The sequence below is a fragment of the Hypanus sabinus genome, chromosome 16, assembly GCF_030144855.1.
Source record: "Hypanus sabinus isolate sHypSab1 chromosome 16, sHypSab1.hap1, whole genome shotgun sequence".
Classification (NCBI taxonomy): Eukaryota; Metazoa; Chordata; class Chondrichthyes; order Myliobatiformes; family Dasyatidae; genus Hypanus; species Hypanus sabinus.
In genome coordinates this window covers 28,402,490-28,424,400 of record NC_082721.1, presented here as the reverse complement: position 1 = coordinate 28,424,400, position 21,911 = coordinate 28,402,490, and the positions used below count along the sequence as shown (strand labels likewise).

The following is a 21,911-nucleotide window of genomic DNA, read 5'->3' as shown; positions in this document are numbered from 1 at the left end:
TCACTCTCACCCCACCTATAAAATTCATCTCTCTAACCCCAGGATATTTCCACTTATGGATTTTTTTATCACAGATGATAGAAGCAAACTCTATCTGGTTGGGGTATTACAAGGCTGTGGCAGAAAGATTGCTGACTGTCAAGGAGACAATGTCCTTGTAGAATTATGGTCCACAAAGAAGTCTGAGAAGGTATCCGAGCACTGGATTCAGTCTCTGGTGAACAAAGCACTGCAAGTTTCAAAGGGAAGTAGATTAGAGTACAGGCAGTGGAGAATCTGTGATATTGACCATTTTGTCATTAGTCAGTGATGAATAGATCAGGAGGGCAAGAGGTCAGAGGATTTGGAATTCAGACGATGTAAGAATAGAGGCCACAGTTTGGGGTGAAGGATTTGGTTTCAGACATTACTAATACTATTCTTTCGTTCCGGATTGATTTAATTGAATTAAAATTCCCCAGCTGAAGTAGGGCCCTTGAACTTGCATATCCAGATTGTTAGATACCAAACCTGTAACTTACTCAGTGGGATCCTGTGTCATTCAATCGAACACGGGCAATCCCGAAGGATTCCGCAGTTATTTAACATATACACAACTGCTTATTAAATTGTATTAAAAAAACATTTTTATTCTCCAAGCAAAATCTTCACTTTCTTTCAAGCTAGATTAGTATTTGAATAATGTTTACTTCAAAACTAAATTTTAAAAAACTCTTCCATAGGACACTAAACCCAAGTAACTTCTCAGGGTTAATAACAGATATCACAGTACATTTTCAGAAGTAAATTACGTGTCACAAAAGCTTCAAGTTGATGATTTGGGATAGGCACAAATGTACGGGAAGTTTCCTGATCCTATTGGGATCTGCTCCACTTGAGTGGACTAACACAAATCGGATGGTTCTGCACTGACTTGTGAGTAGTGACACCTCACAAAGCTGCAACCTGAGAAATTGAGGTGACTCACTGTTTGGTATTCCCACTGAGGAGCTAGCATAACAGGGATGGCACTGGCTGGACAAAGCCCCCACTGCACTAGCCCTCAAATACCCCACTGGTAGGGAATTAGAGACAGAGTGGCACCCCCTTCAATACTTCAGCAAGTCTGTAGGGGGCAGCATTGAGTAGACAGAGAGCAAAGTTTGAGGAGGTTTCCTATCAGGTAACCTAGTTAGTTCCCTTTGGGGCAGGGGGGAGTAATGGAATACAGTGGAGGGAGGGGGAAGTTGAGTATGTTGTATATATTAAAGGAAACAATTAAAAGTAGGACAACTGTTGGTTGGTTGACAGTGGCCGGAATCTTACTACTACATATTCTAAGCTTTAAGACTCAAAATTCAGCGCCATTGATCTTGTGTCACTGAACACTGGTCCTCAATCCTTCACCAAAGCTTTGTAATATTAAAGCAAAATAGAACTTTGCTTTCTCTACATCTTGCCAGAAATAGCAAGGGTTTCCAAACATTTCAGTTCTGTAATTTCAGACATATTATCCTCTGTAATCACTGAAGATCATGGGGGGAGGAGGTTCAGTGTCATCCTCTTCCCCAACTGCCCCCCCTCCCAAGTCAGCAGTTTAGAATCCAGTCTGAACTGATGGGTCTTTGGACCAAAACAAACGCAGATGCTGAAAATCCAAAGCAAACAAAATATTGCAAGATCAGTGGATCAGGTAGCAACTGCGTGGAGAGGAGCTTTTCATCAGAACAGGGAAAGGGAGAAAATAGCAAAGTAGTTACGTTAATATACAAAGAGGGAGGAATGGTGATAGGGAGAGGGTGGGTGGGGGCAGGGGGAAAGGAACGAATAGGGAAAACTTCATGCTGGATCCAGACTAAAGTTGGTAAGATTACTTACTTTAAAGATGGCCGTTTGAGATGACAAACAAAGAAACATCTGTGGGCTTCCTGATTGCTTTTAAAATAATTATTGTCTTGCCAATTTTTATCTACACAATAACAGACATCCCCACTGTTCTCTCCACCCTTCCCAGTCTCTGCAACTTATACCCATTTCTTCACAAAACTTTTGATGAAGGATCTGGCCCGAAACATCATATCTGCTCCTCAGCCCAAAGGTGCTGCCTGATTGGCTGAGTACTTCCAATCACGAGGAAATCTGCAGATGCTGGAAATTCAAACAACACACAAAATGCTGGTGGAACACAGCAGGCCAGGCAGCATCTATAGGGAGAAGCACTGTCGATGATGAGTCCCGAGTCCTGAGTCCTGACGAAGGGTCTCGGCCCGAAACAGTGCTTCTCCCTACAGATGTTGCCTGGCCTGCTGTGTTCCACCAGCATTTTGTGTGTATTGTTTGAGTACTTCCAATTCTATTTTGGTAATCCAACATGTTTTTGCTCTCTTGGGAAATATGAACTTCAAAAAAAATAGTACTATAAGTGTTTTCAGAGATTCAACTCAGGTTCAACTGAATGTAAAAGAAGAACATTGTTACACATGACGTAATTCATTTGTGATGAATTACAGGTATGTGTCGCTTAATGTCCACTATACGTTCCGTGAAATCGGACGCTATGTGATTTGGACGTTGTACGAATACCATATTATATACTTTGCCTCTTGCTGCTGCTATCACCAGGAGTGGTTTTGGTGCGTTTAGAAGCCATGATGCACTTTATGGTAATATTTTCAAAAGAAAATTAAACAGAGAGATAACGCCACTACACTCAAGAAACGCGCGATACACGAGATTGGTTACGTCCGCTACGTCACGTTCTCCGATTGGGACTACGGACGTATATACGATCGGATGTTAAGCGGCGCACACCTGTACTAAAAGACCTGCACACAGTGCAAGTTAATCGCAGGACTGAGATGGCGGAGAACAAGAGACTGCAAAAGCTCAGATCAAGAGTGCACACAAATGCTGGAGGAACTCACTGAGTCAGGCAGGATCTATGGAGGGAAATGGAGAGTTGACATTTCAGGTCGAGATCCTTCATCTGAACTCAAATTTGCATTGAACTGAAGTCTGACAGACATTTTGGACCCCAGAGAGCAACGAGTTGAGTAATTTTACCCAGAATATAGGGAACACTCTGCTTCTCCCCAAGCCATCTTTAATAATTCCTTCTGATCCAACACATTTGGTGTTGGCAGGACATCATAATCCAAAGACAGCCTTAATTAGGAGGAGATGCAACTCACCGAACCATTCTCCACCTGTCAGTTTCGACTCCACATTCCAGCCCAATCCCTGTAAGCAATTCCTTGCTGGCCAAAAATCTATTCTATGCAGATTTGGATATCCATGGTCGTCAGCAATATCCCTTCAGTAAATATTTCCTCTCACCTCAATCTTTTGTTATGCAACCACAAATCTGGAAACTGTGGACATAATCCAGAAACAAGGAAAGAGACTCCCTTGGGAGATGTTGGAAGCACTTAATTATTGATTCATTAAAGCACTTTTGGGAAACATTTAGAAGTAATCTGAGATGGCATCTGTACAGATTCTCAAAAGATCAATAGTCGAATCCAACTTCACACCCTACTCTGTTCCTTCCCCGCAAATTATCTGCACATGGATATAACAAATTCCCCTTTGGAACTACGGTAAAGTATTTGAAATGGACACTGATCACTGAGCTAAGTCACTAGTGAACATTAAGATGGTGCACTGTAAATTATACAGACCCTGATCTTTCATTGTCTAACAATTCCCATGCCCTTTAACAACGAGCTGAGTGTGGGACCCAGAATGTGATCCATTCACTGAAACCCAGCCCACAAGCAATTGCTTTTCTATGAAAATACAAATGAACAAATATGACAAATTAACGAATAATATGATGTAGTCCCTTGGAGATCAAAACAGGCAAAACACAAATTATTTACTCTTTCCCATGTACAGAACAATTAACATCACTATTCTCATATAACATCCTTTCTCCAGTTCACATAAACAGATGTGATCATGGACAAGTTTCATCAAGGAATAGAAGTTAACGTGGTGGGGGTGGGGGGGCGCTGAGGTTGTCAGACCCAGATTGATTATGTTAACTTAATTACACATCAAGCTCAGTTGAAAACATTTTAAATTCTCGGAGTTTAACATACAAATCAGAGGTTTGCCATGTCCAATGAAGGAGTTTCTAGGCACATCTAGGAGGTCTAAGCATATTATTTTAACTTTTTTCTCCATCTTCTTTACCCACTCCTCCAATCTCTGCCTTCATATAATTCCGCTTTTATAAGCGACAACTGTCAAGGCGATGAACTCTGGACTTCCTTCACTGCATCCTCTATCCCCCCACCCCTCCTTTTAAAACAAGCTGTAAAACCCATTTTGTTAAACCTACTTTGTCAATCAAGATTTCGGTCACTTGTCCCTACATCCTATGTTGCTCTGTTACACTGTCTATAATACTCCTATGAAGCACCTCAATATCTATAATAATATCGCTAGATAAATGTAAGTATATTTCTAAAATAAAAGGAAATTCCTTAAACAATATGCATTCCTAGTATCAGAAATCTAGTATTCTTTAAATCAGTTAATTACAATTAAAATCCTTGCAGGACCAATTTGCTTGCAAAATTTTCAAGCTATGCTTCCAAAATCATAGATTGGAGTCTCAGCTCAAAATACCAAGGTTCATCATTGGGAAGCTCCATAAAACTTGAAGGGTCATCAGACTTGACCTCTTCTCTCCACACTCTTTAAAGTCCATCCCCACATTTTCTGTTTCTTCTCAGGAAGCGTATCAGGATCTCTCTCAAGCAAAAGGAAACAAACTGCTGGAGAATGCCAGTGGGTCAGGCATGATCGGCGGAGGATAACTGACCGTTGATATTCTGGGTCAAGACCCCTCATCTGGATGAGGTCTCAACTCCAGTCACGATGCCAAGTTGACTGGCTTTTGAGAGACTCATTTGGATCATGTCTATGGCAGCCTTTTGAAAGTCCACCAATATTTGCACTCCTCTCAATTCAATCACCCCTTGGGTGGACTAGTTCTGCCCAAGATTGCTCATTCACTATAAGCAGCAGCCACCTCCGATGACAAACCAGCTGAGGGACCTTTGCGCCTGCTGGAAAGCTTTGATGCTAAGCCAGTTTGAACAAGTTTCAGATGCGGAACCAGTTACAAAAAGGCACATCCCACTGTCCCCATTTGTTTACACCAACGTGCAACATCGATTGAGGTATGGGAACTCTCTCTGGCAGGAAGGATAGTGAGGAGAAGGAAAAAAAAGAGGAAGGCTCATTTCGTAGGTGCTCAGTGCTAAACAAATTCCTTCTGAAGGAAAGGCTCAACGAGTTAAAGCTCCCCTGTGGAATCTAACCCAGGTGAACGTACAGAAACATGTTCACAGTGGAGAAGAGCATCATCTGCTGGAGTGCTGCAATAGACAGATGGTTGCAGAACATCGTTAACCCCTGGGGAAACCAGCATTGTCCCAAGGGGAGATCCTGTTCCTTAGCAAGTGGCAGATGGGCAGCTTTTAGAAATAGTTCTGAACTCCAATAATACTCTGCTAATAATGTGGCCGTAGGGAGTTCCTTAAAAACATTAAGAAGGGATGGGGAATGAGGCAATACTTACCAGTACTTGAGGGAAGTGAGCTAAGATTTTATATTGAGTTTTACTCGGACACTCAAAATCCACAATGCAAAAACAAAGGTTTTAAGTAGCTGAATTAAACTAAAAGTTATTTCACTTGGATTATGTCAACCTAGTTCAACGTACTTAAGCTGTGGTTAGTTTGATTTACACCTTACTTAATACTAAATCTAGGCAAGACTGACTGAAGTACATAGCAAACATTGCATACGTAGGCTGAGAGCACGTCTTTAAGTAGTTATAATATCTAAGTGCATCCATCATTAGGAGTTGTAATATTTTAGACTCTGGGATGACGTTCAGCAGAGTGCTCAAAGTTTAGTTTCTGTGATCATCTGTCAGAGACACAAGACAAAACAATTATCAGAAAATAATATAAGGTCAAAAATATTCATGCTGTCCTGGGCTCAGATTAAAATTGCTAAATGGAAAACAACCTTAAAACATACACAGAGTGAACACAGCATTATGTGCATCGTATAGTTTACAGATGCCCAAGAAATGGTTACTCAACATTTTAGCCCTGACTTGGCTCTTGGGGCTTCAAATGAGATTTGTACTTCCCTCCACCCCTAAAAGATACAATAATTACCACGTTACAGGCTTCACTCAATTGCCCCTCCCCACTCCTAAACAAGTGAACTTTACAATGGCAGCAGGGACCAGGGAAGTTCCCCAAAACTGGTTGGAAAGATAAGTTATGACGTTGATTTTGGGTCCTCTTGCGCCTTGGCCAGCTCCTGAAACCTCAGTGTTCCACCAGGCAGTTCATCTTGGCGTTGGAATGTTGCAACATGCCCAACATCACCCCGATAATGGTTTGGAGAGCCCTTCCCAACTGCTCAGCTGTGTAAGGCTTTCCCAGTGGAGGGACATGTATGAAAGCTGATCTCCCATGGCTCAGATGCAGAGAGGTATAGTAGGTAAAATCGCAGAGGTACCTGGGTGGACAGAGACAAGACTGTGATCAATCATTTAGTAAGCGGTACAGGAAGCAACTTTACAGATCACTGCACCTGTGCTGTTGCTTACTCCCTCAACATAACTCCCTAATTGACACCTGTACCCCACAACACAAATTTCTCTTGTGATCATCCCCACTGAACACACTTCCACAACACTTCTGGGTCCTTTCCCAATTTCATTTAATCTATGCCCTATTGTCACACATACACACTAACTCAAACTGACTTACTTTATTCAAACAAACAATTATAAATCTTTCCTGAGATTTTCTTAATTCTGCCGGGCTAGCTTCTAACTGTTGTCAGAATTTCTAGCTTTGGTTGTCATGTGATGCACTCAAAAAGTAGTGTGTAGTGAAATACCTTATGGCATCAAAGAAGGAACTTAATTTCATGTTTGATTACACAGAATATTGATGTCTTTAATATTAACATTTTTACCCATTTTAGTATTCTTGTATCAAGTTATCATTTTTTTTTCACTAAAGCAGACAGGTACCAGGACTGATCACCAACTATTTATTCAGATAGAGGTACAGTATGAAGGGCTTAAAGGAACAGAGGTGGTTATGGAAAGATAGAGTAGAGTACCCAGAGCTGAAGAAATAGCTACCAGTGAAGCAAATAAAATTAGTAACAGGTGGCCATCAGAAAAAGACTGCGGAGATGTACAGCTGTGTTAAGTTGCACATAAAGCTGAGAAAAAGGGGTCCATGGAAGCCCCTTGAAAACAAGAGGGAGGACTAAGAGAAACACACAAGAATATAGTTGGAGTAAACTACTTGGACCCTCAAGTCTGTCTGATCTGCTCCAGGCCTGAACTCGTCTGTGTCCATTTCACATAACCCACAATTCCCCGTTAAAGGTTGATCTAAAATCTACTTTAAATTACTCCGGTGATATTGGACTAGAAGGGAACAAGAACAAGCACAGTGCAAGCCAGGAATGGATAGAGCTCGATCGACACAGTTTATCATGTCAAGAAGAAACAGAGGCACAGACTAGGACGTGTGCTGGTGAGCTGAGGCAGAACAGAACTGAGTAATGTCATGAGGGTACAGAGATGTGGTGCTTAAGTTTCTGATTTAGCAGCCAAAGTCCCGAAACACTGGTCAAACAACACAAATCTGAATCTTACACAGCAACAAGAATATTTAAATTCAAATAGTGAAACAAATCTGGAATATCAAAGATACACAAATTCAAAAGGGTTTAATACGTGATAATTTACTTCCCACATCTTGCACTCCATGTTATACTTAGTTTGATTGTATAGTTTCAGCTGACACACTATCTCTACAATCTGAGACTCACTTTCTCAATATCCCTCAACCACCCCATTATCCCAATGCTCAAAAGCCTTTATTAAAGTCAATTATTTAAACAGTATTTGATCAACTCTTATGATGTAAGAGTGACGAACATAGGCTAAAGGGTCTATAGACAAAGTGTATAATTCCTTTTATCTAATATCTACAACGTACTTACCCCCAGTGGTTAAGGCATTCGTCTAGTGACCTGAAGGCTTGGCTGAGGCTGCGTGTGTCCTTGAGCAAGGCACTTAACCACACATTGCTCTGCGACAACACCGGTGCCAAGTTGTATCGGTCCTAATGCCCTTCCCTTGGACAACATTGGTGGCGTGGAGAGGGGAAGGCGTGCAGCTTGGGCAACTGACAGTCTCTCATACAACCCTGCCCAGGCCTGCGCCCTGGAAACCTTCCAAGGTGCAAATCCATGGTCTCATGAGACCAACGGAGCCCTACACACACACACTTAACACCCTCGCCACTTTTCCTGAATGAATCATTCCTCCCCCTTTAATTTGCCCTGCTTATCTGTCTTTATGTACCCAATTCACCCCTTTTCTTGCTCTAGTTTTCTACTTCTGGGAGGACCAAAATGAAGAGCGGTACAAGACCACATTCTAGCAAGTCACAAAGCAGTGCTCTAGTGGTTTCCCCACCTTCCTGCATCCTTTGACACCGAAATAACCACGTCTAGTCGTGGATCTGTGATCTTGTTGCAGACGACATCCATGTCGACAATGGATTCAAGGCAGTCCGGTCCTCCCTGAACGCAGCAGTGGCTGTCCGGGCAGTAGCAGCGATTGTCCAGCCCCTTATAGCCCTGGTTGTGACCACATTTCTCCAAAGTCACAGTGGTGGCCATTCCCGAAACTCCGACGTGGATGAATAACTGAAAGAGTAACAATATATAACAAGCATTTGTTGGGCAGAGGCAGTTCGGAAAAGGCCCAAACTTTCTTCCTTGATTCCTATCATCTTTCCATTCCCATGTCCTGCTATGAACTTTTTCCCGGTCCCCAATACAATGCTTCCTATCACTACTTCTGACTCTTACTTCACTGCTATAAATCGACATTTCAATCACTTGGACACTTGACCTACTAATTTTTCTTCACCATCTACAGCAAAATTCAACTTTTGAAGTGAGGCTTTCCTCTGTCTTAACTTGACTTTCAGTCTATGATGTTCTGCCAAACTTTTGCTAAAGCCCTCCTCTTAAAGAGTTTTTTAAAAACCAGTGGATGCCCTGGGACATTGCTACAGACAAAAACAGAGCAGCACTTCTCCACCCGTTCAACACCGTACTTTCTACTCAATATAGTTTCATCCCTCCCTCTCACTTTTTGCTGTTTCCTTCTGAAATTCAGCCTCCAGATCTGTTTTTCTTGCAGTACCTATATAATTAACAATTTGCTCCTCACTCTATACCTTCTACTCATTTCCCTATACAATCAGTCAGCACGTAATTTAACACACTTGTAACCTCTGTTCAGTAGTACAGTCAATGGCCCAAAGTACTCAAAGGTCCAACAAGGAATTTAATACCAAGCCACATAAGGTTTATGCATGCAAAAACTTGGCCAATAAGAGACAGGTTTTAGATAAACCTTGTTAAGAGAAGGGTAAGGGATTTTCAGAGTTTAGGGTTTTCGCTGCTGAAAGCTTGCCTGTCAACAGAGGAGCAATTAACATGCAATTGGCCCAAGGTGGAGATGACCAGAAATCTTTGAAAGTTAGAGGAAATTAAAGAGACAGGGAACAGCAAGGCCAAGGAGGGATTTGAAAACACATTTGGTTTCTACAATTATAAGGTACACACTTTTCACAACTCCAGTAATTTTTGTTTCCTCCTGGTTGGCCGTGAAGTTCACTTGGTCCCTCTACCAAGGTGGAGAGTGAGAGGGACCACATCTAAGTAGGAGGTAATGGAAACCAACGCAGTGTGAAAACTCAAGGGACTGTGTGCAGATATATAGATTTTAAGGCTTACTTCAAGAGTTCAAAGTAAACTGATTATCCAAATACATATATGTCACCATATACTACCTTGAGATTCACCTTCTGGGAACACTTGCTTTGGAGATTCACTTCCTTTGTATTTTACAACACAAAATACAATCAATGAAAATCTGCACACAAAACTGACAAACATGCAAAGTGTAAATAAAAAAATAAAAATTACAGATAACATGAGTTGTAGAGTCCTTGAAAGCAAGTCCATAGGTTGTTGAATCAGTTTAGGGTTACGATATCTGTGCTGGTTCAGGAGCCTGACGCTGAAACAGATGGTGTGGACTCCTGCCCCTACTTCAAACGCATCTCCTCCAATTATACAAAAAAAAAATGCCCAACAACTGAGATGACTGTGCTTGCTTTTCCAAAAGCCAGCAAACTTAAATTTCTATAAACATCCTTGAGAATTAATAACATTCTTGGAGAAATAATTAATTGGTCAGACAAAAACGAAGATATTGGGCAAAAATTCAATTATGGTGGCTAAACAATAGTCTAATGTTGTAGGCAAATTTCTAATCACAATACAATGGTTTAAATTAGATCCAAAAATGTCACTGGAGGGTTGCTTCTTGCACCTCATCTGTGAAACAGCTTTAATTCCTTCTCTTTAATGTCTCTTTTTTTTTCCTTTGCAAGGTGGATGGGGTTCTGGTGGAGTCCATGATCTACAGCTGCGCTCAAACTGCGGTTCTTTACAGTGGTGATTCCCACTCCCAGAGTTCACTGACCGGCCATTTTCTCGATATCCCAAGGTGCTACACACCTTCAGGGTGAGGCCCTGTGGACCAGCCAATTCCATGCCAGTGTCACCAACAGGTGTCGCAGGAGAAACGGAACATCTCAAACAGCGTACTGGCTGTTAGAAGCCTTTGTACTTGGGCGATCACTCGCTCCCTCTCTCTCGATGACGGAGGAGTTTGCTGCCGATTCTCAAGTCGGAGACACATGGAATAAAAGTGACACAGCAGCCTGTAACATCATAATCAGCTCACTGTGGCAAAGGACCTCTCCGTCCTTTGTTACAGAAAGAGAGAGAGAGAGAGAGAGATCCTGTGGCATGTTGAATTGTTGGGTGAACAACTAGTTGTTGGTGCAGGTCATGGTCTCTCTTTCGGGGGCTTTTTAAATGCTTGCCTGGTGGGTGGTGGGCACTGAAATAAGTGGGGGGGGGGAAGTTAATGCTTTGCTGCTGCCTGTGTGTGAGCAGGGCAGACGGGCAAGTGTTTTTCCGGTCATTCTTTGGGGTTCTCTTGTCTTCGTGGATGTCTGTGAAGAGTAAGAATTTCAGGTTGTATAATGTAAACATTCTCTGATGTTAAATGGAACCATTGAACCAAATGTTGGCCCCTACTTGCCAAATGAGCAACTACAACAGGAACCCAAGATTAGAATCAGCTATGTAGCTCAAGTCTGCTCCATCATTCAATAAAATCACATTGATCTGCTCGCATGCCTTTCAGTTTCACTTTCGCGTTAGATCACTATTCTCATGGGCTTCAATCACTTAAGTCAGCAAGGTCACCAAGTTTGATTGGCAATTGAATTACCCAGTCTCTTCCTCCTTTCTGGCTTGCATTTTGCAGTTAAAATAAAGTTCAGTTATATTATGCAAGAAGAATGTGTCTAACCTCTGGATTATGGCGTTTCCACAGAGAAGGGATTAAATCCAGGACCTTCTGGTACTCCACTGGAATCTCATACACATATAGATTGACTTTGTCACCCAACCCAAGCTTCTGTAGTTCCTGCAATAAGAGTCAGAAAGTAAAAGATGGCACACTGGCGTCCAGTAGAAGCTGCTTGTCTTTGGAAACAGTGGGCTTCGAATACTCTGAGCAAGAATGAGGGGTCCTTAATACTGCCATTCACAGTAGAAACTAACAATAGTTAAATTACTGGTCCTGATCCACCTCTCTACATTTATTAGCCCAAATTCTACCATGGCTGCTGCAGAGATTTTAGAAAATTCCACTAAGTAAATAAAATTAGGAATTACATAAAATGAATAATAAAAGGTAGCCATAAAACTACTGCTCCCAAAAACATATCCAGTTTACTAATATCTTTATCTGGTCCGACTTCTACGTGATTCCAGATCCACTGATGTGATGTAACTCTGAAGTTCAGGACAATAAATACAGGAGTTGCTAGCAATATAGAGTATTTAAAAAGTTATAATTAGCATAGTTAATCTGTCAAGTTCAGGTAACTCAGTACCAATTGAGGCTGATGATTCCAGCTCTATTACTTGCCATGATGGAATTCAGTAGACCTGGTGGCCTGCGAGAGAGTATTTTCCAAGCTGAGATCATCCATCTACAGCCTCACTCTTTATCATCACTAAACTACTATAAAGAACAACCAAGTTCCTTCAATTCTTGCCTCTCGCAAATAATTTGTTTCACTCTACCAGTAATGTTTTGCCTTCTATTGGGAAGGCCCTGCCTACTCTCTCCCTTTGCTGTTCATTAAACCCTATATCATTAACAAAGACTTTTGTAGCTCCAAGTCAAATTTTGTTTGTCAATTGCCTGCTCATTGAATTGCATTCTAATACTTTGGGATTTACTTTGTAAAGGCATGACACCAAAGCAATTCGTTATGAATAAGGATATTGGATGCAGAGCTTGTGAAACTCCAGGAACTGGAACAGCAGGGAAAATGTGACTCCCAAATTACTTTGCATTGGTTGTAATCAAACTAAATTTAATGTCAAGCCCTAATATTAAGATTGATGACTAAAAACTTGGTCAAAATTGTAGTTTTAAAGAGTTCCTTGAAAGAGAGCAGAATAGGGACAGGAACCCAACAGCAGAAGGCAGAGCCACCAATGATGCAGCAAGGCAAAACGGTCTAAAGCATCAGGCTGGGATAAAAGCAATAAAGAAATCAGACCAACATGCACAAAATGCTGGAGCTACTTTACCTCGGCAAACCAGGCAGCATCTACGGAAAAAAAAAAGAGTTCAGTCGATGTTTCGGGCTGAAACCCTTTGGCAGGACCCTGCTGGAGGGTCTCGAAACGTCGACTGTTTACTCTTTCCCATAGATGCTGCCTGACCTGCCGAGTTCCTCCAGCATTTTGTGTGTGTTGCTTGGATGTCCAGCATCTGCACATTTTCTCTTGTTTTTGAAAGAAATCAGAGGACTAGGATAAAATTCAGAGGTAGGGAAAGTTGAGATTAGGCAGAAATTTGAAAACAGAGGCTGAGAATTTAAAAATTAAATATGTACTTCGCTGGAAACTGGTGAGAGTTCTACAAATACAAGGCGACAGATGAAGGAGTCAAAGGCAAATGTGGAGAGGGCAGAGCACACGAGGGCAAGGAGGAACAGGGCAGGGGTCAGGGCACACATGGTGGTGGGCAGCTTACAGTGTGGACAATGATTTGGATATACACACAACAGACAAAGGAGTCCAGCTGGACATGCACTGGAATAGTACAACCTAGAGTAATGAGCAAGATTTTGTAATGGAAATCATGCAAAGAATGATTAAACTGAACAAGATTATTTTAAAAACCTACAGATTAAAAGAAACTACCAATTGAAAATGATCACATCTTAATCATTTACATAACTACATAGTGCTAAATCAAAGCTTGCAAGATTTAGTGCATCTGTAGTTGATGAATGCATGAATTGTGTGAGTGTGTGTTAAATTTTAAGAGACAGCTGCCACCGATAGCTACAGATTGACTTAAATGATGTACATGTCCATGAACAGTCCATCTCAAACTGCACAGAAGAGGATAGCCTGCACTATCATCCTTAAACAGAACAGCCCATCTGCTCTAACACAGTCCATAAAACATCGCAACAGTGGGATGGTGGAATGCTTCAAATCTTGACAATGAAAGTCTTTGTTGTTTCTTAATAACAAGCATTCAGGCTGATGACATGAATTGTGCCATTTTCTGTCATACGAGTTTCTCAACTCTGTCTGACCTACCCTCCCTCACCAAAGCCAAACAAACTCACAGCTGTACTCAACATTTGGCCAACCATTCCTCCCACCATTCAGCGTGTCTGGCAATTGTGTGTAATACCTCCAGCTAAGCCCAAGGGGGCAGCTACGACAAGGATATTAATAAATTGCAAGGAACCAAACCCAACAAATATAAAACTGGCCACAATTACAAACAAAAACCATACAATACCAAGCTAAAGCACAGAATCCTAAATGAACATTTCTCAGTATAAAATATATATTTTATTCTAAAATAAAATGCACTAACACATCATTACATGGGATAATAATTGTCAGGATAGGCCAAAATAGGAAGCCCTCTAAACCAAAAACTAACACAGAATGCAATTCTAACCTCGGATAATGAATTCAGGTGCAACAACTGTCTCCCCCATCGACACAATCAAATCCTTAGGAGATCTTCCCTCCTTAATTTTCAACCCTGTAGTACCCCAGTTCGACCTTCTGCCCCAGATCCACAAGCAGAAATAGCTGGGCAGACCCAAAGTCCGAAGAAACATGCCCAGTGAACTTATTTCTTCCTACAATGATTCCATCCTTTCTGCCCTGGTTTGGTTCCTTCCCACTTAGATCCATGACACCTCAGATGCTCTCCTCCACTTTGATGGTTCACAACTCCTGGATCCAACTGAATCATCTTCATTACATACAAACACAAGAGTGAGTTCTGATGAAGGGCCTCGGCCCAAATCGTTGGCTGTTTACTCTTTTCCATAGATGCTGCCTGGCCTGCTGAGTTCCTGCAGCATTCTGTGTGTGTTACATCCGTTATGTATAACTCTATACCTCCGTCCACCTCAAGAGGGCCCCAAGGGCCTTCTTTCTATTCTACCAACACACATTCATTTGTCTAAACTTGCATCACGCCAAAAGACACAGAGTCACTTACCCTTTCAACACTTTCACAACTCCCTGGTTGTTCTTCCCCCTCTACCTGGTTGTACTCCCCATCTTATGTCACTTTACCCTGCATTCAGAGGATGCAACAGTTGTCTTCCACCTCTTCCCACCATCAAGGGACCCAAACTGTCCTTCCAGATGAAGCAGCAATTCACATGCACTTCTTTCATTCTCGCGAACTGCATCTGGCGCTCGCAATGTGACTACTTCTACATTCGAGAAGCCAAACACAGACTGAGTGGCTGGTATGCAGTGAACTCGCATTCAGTCCAAACGAGTGACTCAGAACTTCAAATTACTGTCATTTATTGTCCATCCCAATCACACGCCATTGTTTGAGGCCTCCTGCATTGTTGCAAACGGCTCAACACAACATTGAAAAGTAACTCCACAGTTTCCATCTGGGAATGTCACAGGCCTCTGGACCACTGAATTCTCCAAATTTATGCAACTCACTCTTTGTCTGTATTATAACTCTGCTTTAATATCTGTCCTCTAAGAGGACCACAAAGCCGTTGCTGGGTTTGGAGGCTTGCGTGCCATAAAGACAGGGAGAGCAATGTTGGCGGGAGTCAGGGCTTTATGCTTTGGCTCTCGGTAGAGTCACCCATGTCAAACAGGTCAAAGGGTAGAGGCCAGATTAAGAGTGGTCCTCCGGTCCTCCAGGTTCAAGGGGCTCAGCTAACAACACTGACTGTTACAACAAAATTGTTACAGAAACAAGAATGAAGAATCTTTCTACATCTGAGTGTGACGGTATTTGGGACTTGAGTGAAAACAGAGAGCTACTGACACGATGAAGGAAGCCCTGCACACTACCAGAGATGGAGGACCTTCGTTGCTGCCCTAAATGCCAGTGGTGAAATGGGCAGTAAGTAATACCTATAATCATTCTCAGCTCAGGTCTTCTTGTTGTGCTAGGATAGTCTAGTCTCCTGGGCATCATTCGCAGCCTTGCTATTAACAACATGCTACACAAGACAAAGATTTGGGATTTAAACTGCGACATAAACTTGTTTGGTCTCACCCCATCGGAGATATTAATTGTTCCACTCAACCCTCCCTCAACTAGTGACAGAAAACTAACTTGTTTTCTTCACCCATTTCTGAAGGGCCTCACACCTGAAAAGTCCCTGGATGTAATCTCACCTGATGGCTGCTTCCGGTACTTTGTTTTTTTTTTCAGATTTCCAACATCTGTAATATTGGTTATTTATATTAATGTGCATTTGATTCATTGTTGACAGATGCATGTATTTTTTTAAAAATAAGACTTACAATGCCAAAGATGTTGGTTGTCAGGAGTGCAATCCTGTTTGTCTCATTAATTCCCTCATTTCCCTGTACCAATGCAAAGTGTTCCCTCACATACACGTCTATTAACTGCCCTTTCAATTATTTTTTTCCACTTACTTATGTCAATTAGTAACGGACATTTCTAAATGACTAACGAGCACATTTTTGGAACGCACAGAAGAATTAGTTGCAGTCTGGGATAGCACCTGATGTCAGGATTAAACCCCCAAAGTTAACAGAAGCTTGTTGAAAGAGGCAAGTTTTAAAATAGAGAGAATTCTGGTAGATTAGGAGGTTAGGGACTTCCAGTGACGCCATGATTCAGTATTGACCTGCCTTGCATTCCCTCCCACAAAACTCATCAATAGCTGTTTTAGTTACTTTCGACCATCTATGAAAGATGTTTTTGCTAAGCAAAGAGTAGAGGAACACGAGTATGGCATCTCAGACTCCAAAACACACTGGAAAACAAGAAATACAAATGGAAAGTAAAGACAAGAAGATACAGATAGCACCAGAACAGGCTGAAGCTAGCAAAGACGACAGGAGAAAGATATGGCCATGATACTACAGGAGTTGAAAGAGCTGAGAAAAGAAAATCAAGAGTGATTTTCAGACACATTTCCGACCCCCACACACACTCCTCTAATCCCACTACAGTCCATATTCTTCAGTCTCCAGTAAATATGGATTCAAACTCTGAATTCAGACACATTCACAGTGTCATTGGGACTCCATCTACCCCAGCAGACTCTCAGTGATTTCGAGACCCAAGGCTTTGTCCCAAGGGCCCCAACTTGAATTGAACTGATTATTTCATACATTCTTCACATATCTGAGTGAAAATCTTTACGGTACATGCAAATTATATTAATTTGTAAGAAATAGTATGTACAGTAATATCTACAACAGAACAGAAATAGCTTAGAAATACAATTGTGTCAGCGTGAATTAATCAGTCTGATGGCCTGGTGGAAGAAGCTGTCCCGGAGCCTGTTGGTCCTGGCTTTTAGGCTGCGGTACCATTTCCTGGATGGTAGCAGCTGGAACAGTTTGTGGTTGGGGCGACTCGGGTCCCCAATGATCCCATGGGCCCTTTTTAAGCACCTGTCTCTATAAATGTTCTGAATAGTGGGAAGTTCACATCTACAGATGCACTAGGCTGTCTGCCCTCTGCAGAGTCCTGCGATTGAGGGAAGTACAGTTCCCATACCAGGCAGTGATACAGCCAGTCAGGATGCTCTCAACTGTGCCCCTGTAGAAAATCCTTAGGATCTGGGCTCTCATGCCGAACTTCTTCAACCATCTGAGGTGAAAAAGGTGCTGTTGTGCTTGTTCACCACACAGCCGGTACGTACAGTCTAAGTGAGGTCCTCGGTGATGAGTATACTGAGGAACTTAAAGCTGTTCACCCTCTCAACCCCAGATCCATTGATGTCAATAGGGGTGAGCCTGTCTCCGTTCCTCCTGGACTTTGATTCGACCCTCCAAGTCTAGAGGGTCTTTGAGTCTGTGGACTGGACAATGTTCAGGGATTAATCTTCAAATCTGAACAAATATACCTCAGATATCACCGACTTCAACATGTCCTGTGTGGATGAGTGTGGCCTTGGAGAAAATACCAGACATACCCAAACCAAAAGCCTTGGATATCCCAGGAGATTCATAGACTGTTGAGGGGTAGAACTGTGGCATTCAAGACTAGAGATCCTGAGCTATACAAGATGCCCAGGCCTAACTTATGAAAAGCTATTTTAAGAGCAAAAAACAATTCCAATTGAGGTTAGAGATTGAATCGGATGCACGTCAACTCTGGCAGGGTTTGCAGGCCATTACTTCCTACAAAGCAAAACCTAACATCATGAATGCCTGTGAACCTTCGCTCCCAGATAAACTCAACACCTCTTAGGCACGCTTCGAAAGGGAGAATAAAACCACACTGGAGCAGATCCCTGCGACATCCGGTGACCCTGTGATCTGATGTCAGCCTCTGAGAAGGTGAACCCTCGCAAAGTATCGGACCCTGATGGTGTACCTGGTGGGGCTCGGAAAACCTGTGCCAACCAACTGGCGGGAGTGTTCAAGGACATCGTCAATCTCTCAGTGCTACAGTTGGAGGCTCCCACCTGCTTCAAAAGGGTGACAATCATACTAGTGTCCAAGAAGAACAGAGTGACCTACCTCAACAACTATCATCCAGCGGCACTCACAACTATTGTGTTCAACTGCTTTGAGAGCTTTGTTATTACTGAATAATCAAGGACCACAACCCACTGCAATGTGCCTATCACCACATTGGGTCTGCAGCAGATGCAATCTCACTGGTTCTCCACATGGCCTTGGATCACTCGGAAAATAGTAATACCTACATGAGGCTGCTTGCTGTTTATTGATTACACCAGTGTCCAATACCATCATACCCCTCAGTTCTAACCAACAAGATCCAAAAGCTGGGTCACTGCATCCGACTCTAACTGGACCCTTGACTTCGACAGGGAGACCAGTCTGTGTGGATTGGAAATAACATCGCCTCACTGACAATCAACACAGGGACACCTCAAGGTTGCATGCTTAGCCCACTGCTCTACCTTCTCTACACTCACAACTGTGTGGCTAGGCACAGCTCAAATGTCATCCAGAAATTTGCCAACCATACAACTATTGCTGGCAGAATTTCAAAAGGTGGTGACGTGTCGTACAGGTGCAAGATAAGTCAGCTGGTTGAGTGGTGTCACAGCAACCACCTTACACTCAACATCAATAAGACCAAGGAATTGATTCTGGACTTCATGGGGGGAAAGTTGAGGAAACACACACCAGTCCTCATCGAGGAATCAGCAGTGGAAAGGGTGAGCAGTTTCAAGTTCCTGGCTGTCAACATCTCTGAAGATCTATCCTGGGCCTAATATATTGATGCAATTATGAAGAAGGCACGATGGTGGCCATATTTCATTAGCAGTTTGAGGAGACTGGGTACGTCACTAATGATGTTTACCAATTTCTACAGATGTACCAAGGTGAACATTCTAACTGGTTGCATCACCATCGGGTATGGAGGGGTCACTGCACAGGACCAGAAGAAGCCGCAGGAAGTTACATACTCGGCCACCTCCATCTTGGGCACCAGCCTCCCCAGCATCATGGACACCTTCAAAAGGTGGCATCGATCATTAAAGATCTCCAGCACCCAGTACATGCCCTCTTCACATTACTACCATCAAGAAAGAGGTTCAGAAGTCCGAAGACACACACTCAATGTTCAAGAACAGCTCCTTTCCCTGTCATCAGATTTCTGAATGGACAATAAACCCACTTCCTCACTGCCCCTCTCTTTGCACTACTTAATTTATTTTTGCATTCATATACGTAAACACACACAGATAGTACTTTATAGATGTTATGTTATTATGCACTGCAATGTACTGCTGCTGCAAAACAACAAATTTCACAACCTATGCTAGTGATACTACACCTGATTCTGGACTTCAGTTCTTAGCACTGACAACAGGAACCACCACTCACTGGAACTCCAGACCTGCTGTTGATGGGACCCTGAAAACCAGTTCTCATTGGTTTGTGAACCCAGGGGGCCTTTGGACCTTGTTCCTCCTGCCTGCATGGAACTCCGACTCTGGAACCTGCCGACAACTCGCTGAACCTGGGGTATCACCAGCCTTTGCCCAACCCTGGTGTGTTGGCCAGACATCCCAGCCCACTCTGCTGATGTATCACATCAACATTGCTGTTCTTTGAATGTGGAGCAGAGACTGAGACACAAGACTCTGGCTTGCCCTCCAATTCCACCTCCACCCCCTAACATCCCTGTCCTTAAAACCTTGACCTGACCACCAACTTCCCTGTGTCCCCAAAACTACCCCCACAAACTAAAATAAAATACACTCCAAAACAACTAAAACTTCACCGTAACCTCACCCGAGGTCACAGCTCATTGCCATCTTGAGAATGTCAAACATGATGACGCACAAACTGAATGCTATCAGCACCACAGACTTCGCAGCCCTCCTAGTGCTCCAGAAGAACAGGTGCTGCTTGGCCCAACTTAAACCTGTGCGCTCTGCTTCATTACGGCCTCAGCCATGGGAGTAATTCATCTGTCAAGTCTATCCAGCAACTCTATCACCTCTTCCAAATTTATCCCTCAATCACAGAACCATTCTGATCGTTTGGTTGGTCACCCCAATGCCGTCACATTCTTCTGAAAGTCCACTGAACAGAACTGGAACAACATTCCAGTTACAGTCAGGATGTTGTTTTATAAGAGCTAAGCATGACTCTGGCTTTTACATTATGTTTCAGTTTATGAAGCCTAGGAGCCAGTGTCCTTTTAAGCCCTGCCTCGTTCAGTTATGTGTACACATCAGATCTCCATTGCTAAATCACTCCTACAACTGTATCCTTCACATTTTAGATTCACATATTCATAGTTATACAACACCAAAAAAGGCTCTCCCGTCCAACTCATCCATGCTGACCAAGTAACCCATCTACGGTAATCCTATTAGCTTGTTTGACCCGTTTGACTTCAAACCTTTCCGACCATGTCCAAATGTCTTATAAATGTAGTAAGTATATCTGACTCTGGCAGCTCTTTCCGTAAACTCTCCACCCTTGAGTGAAAAACTTGCCCCTCAGATCCTCTGAAAACTGCCTCTAGTTTTAGATTCCCTATCCTGGTAAAAATGACAATCTGCCCTATCTCAGCACCTCAAATTTTTATCAGGTCACCATTAAGCCTCCTCCGCTCCAGTGAAAACTGCCCCAGTCTATCCAATCTCTTAATAAGCTCTGCAGTCCGGGCTACTTCACCGTGAATATTTTCTGCACCCTCTCTAACTAATTGTGTCCTTCCTATAGCGTGGTGACTAGAACTGCAAAGAAAACTCCAACAACAATTTGCACAGCTATCATGATGTCCCAATTCCTATACTCAGTGCCTCAGCTGATGAGGTCAAACATCCCAGACACTTTCTTTACTACCCTCTTCTACTATTACTATAAAACCAGTCTGCTACCTCAGCCTGGAACCCACATCTTCTCACCTTCTGGATCAGCCCACCATTCAGAACCTTCTCAAAGGCCTTGCTAAGATCCACACAAGGAATGTCCAATGCACTGCTCTCACCAATCTTCTAATCACCTTTTCACCTTCATGAGAAACAATCTTCCATGAACAAGGCCATGCTAACTATACCCAATCAGTCCTTGTCTTTCCAAGGGCAAATATATACTGTATTACTGGGTTAACCTCTCACCGAAGGCTCGTAATGAGTTAGCTATTACTGTGAATACAAACTAACAGGAACATAACTCGAAAATGCATGGAAGTAACAATGGAAGGCCATTTCCAATAAACAAACACGCTTAGGATAAATAAGATTTGGGTAAATACTTTCTCCAAGAACGTGTGATAACTAATTAAACATTATTTGTACATTCTCCATGAGGCCATTGCTTGCATGAGGATTTTCAGACAACAGTATCTGTTCTTCCAAACGAGTTCATGTTCTTCTGCCAAGTTTAATGTCCATTTCCAATGTCCTTATTTCTCCTCCTCCATCAAAAAAACTTGTGCGCTCTCTCCAGATAATGGCTACCCCTGATCTGGGGATCTTATTGGCCAAATGTTAATAAGACAATGCTATTGACTAATTCAACAAGCCTAACATCAATCAACTGAATTACTTGATTGTATAATTAAAAGAACACATTGCATTGAGAAAATCTGCAGAAAATAAAATACCCAAAAGCATAACTGTATTTATACAATAAGGCATCACCTAGTTCAGGGTATTACACGTGCTCCACTGATGCATGGTGCCAAT

At 42.5% G+C, this 21,911-nt stretch overlaps 1 protein-coding gene across 3 annotated transcripts in view; it reads right to left on the bottom strand.

Moving 5' to 3' along the window:
* Positions 1 to 1,776: 1,776 nt before the first annotated feature.
* The window catches only part of pgpep1 (pyroglutamyl-peptidase I), a 39,724-nt gene continuing 19,589 nt past the window's right edge, over positions 1,777 to 21,911 (bottom strand). For 2 of the 3 annotated variants that reach the window (XM_059991423.1, XM_059991425.1), the window contains 3 exons: positions 11,510 to 11,626; positions 8,522 to 8,754; positions 1,777 to 6,531 (listed from right to left, as the gene is read on the bottom strand). In XM_059991423.1, coding sequence (XP_059847406.1) covers positions 6,339 to 6,531; positions 8,522 to 8,754; positions 11,510 to 11,626 — 543 coding nt within the window. In that variant the 3' untranslated portion in view covers positions 1,777 to 6,338. The remainder of the gene's footprint in view (positions 6,532 to 8,521; positions 8,755 to 11,509; positions 11,627 to 21,911) is intronic. The other variant, XM_059991424.1, reaches the window with a different exon arrangement.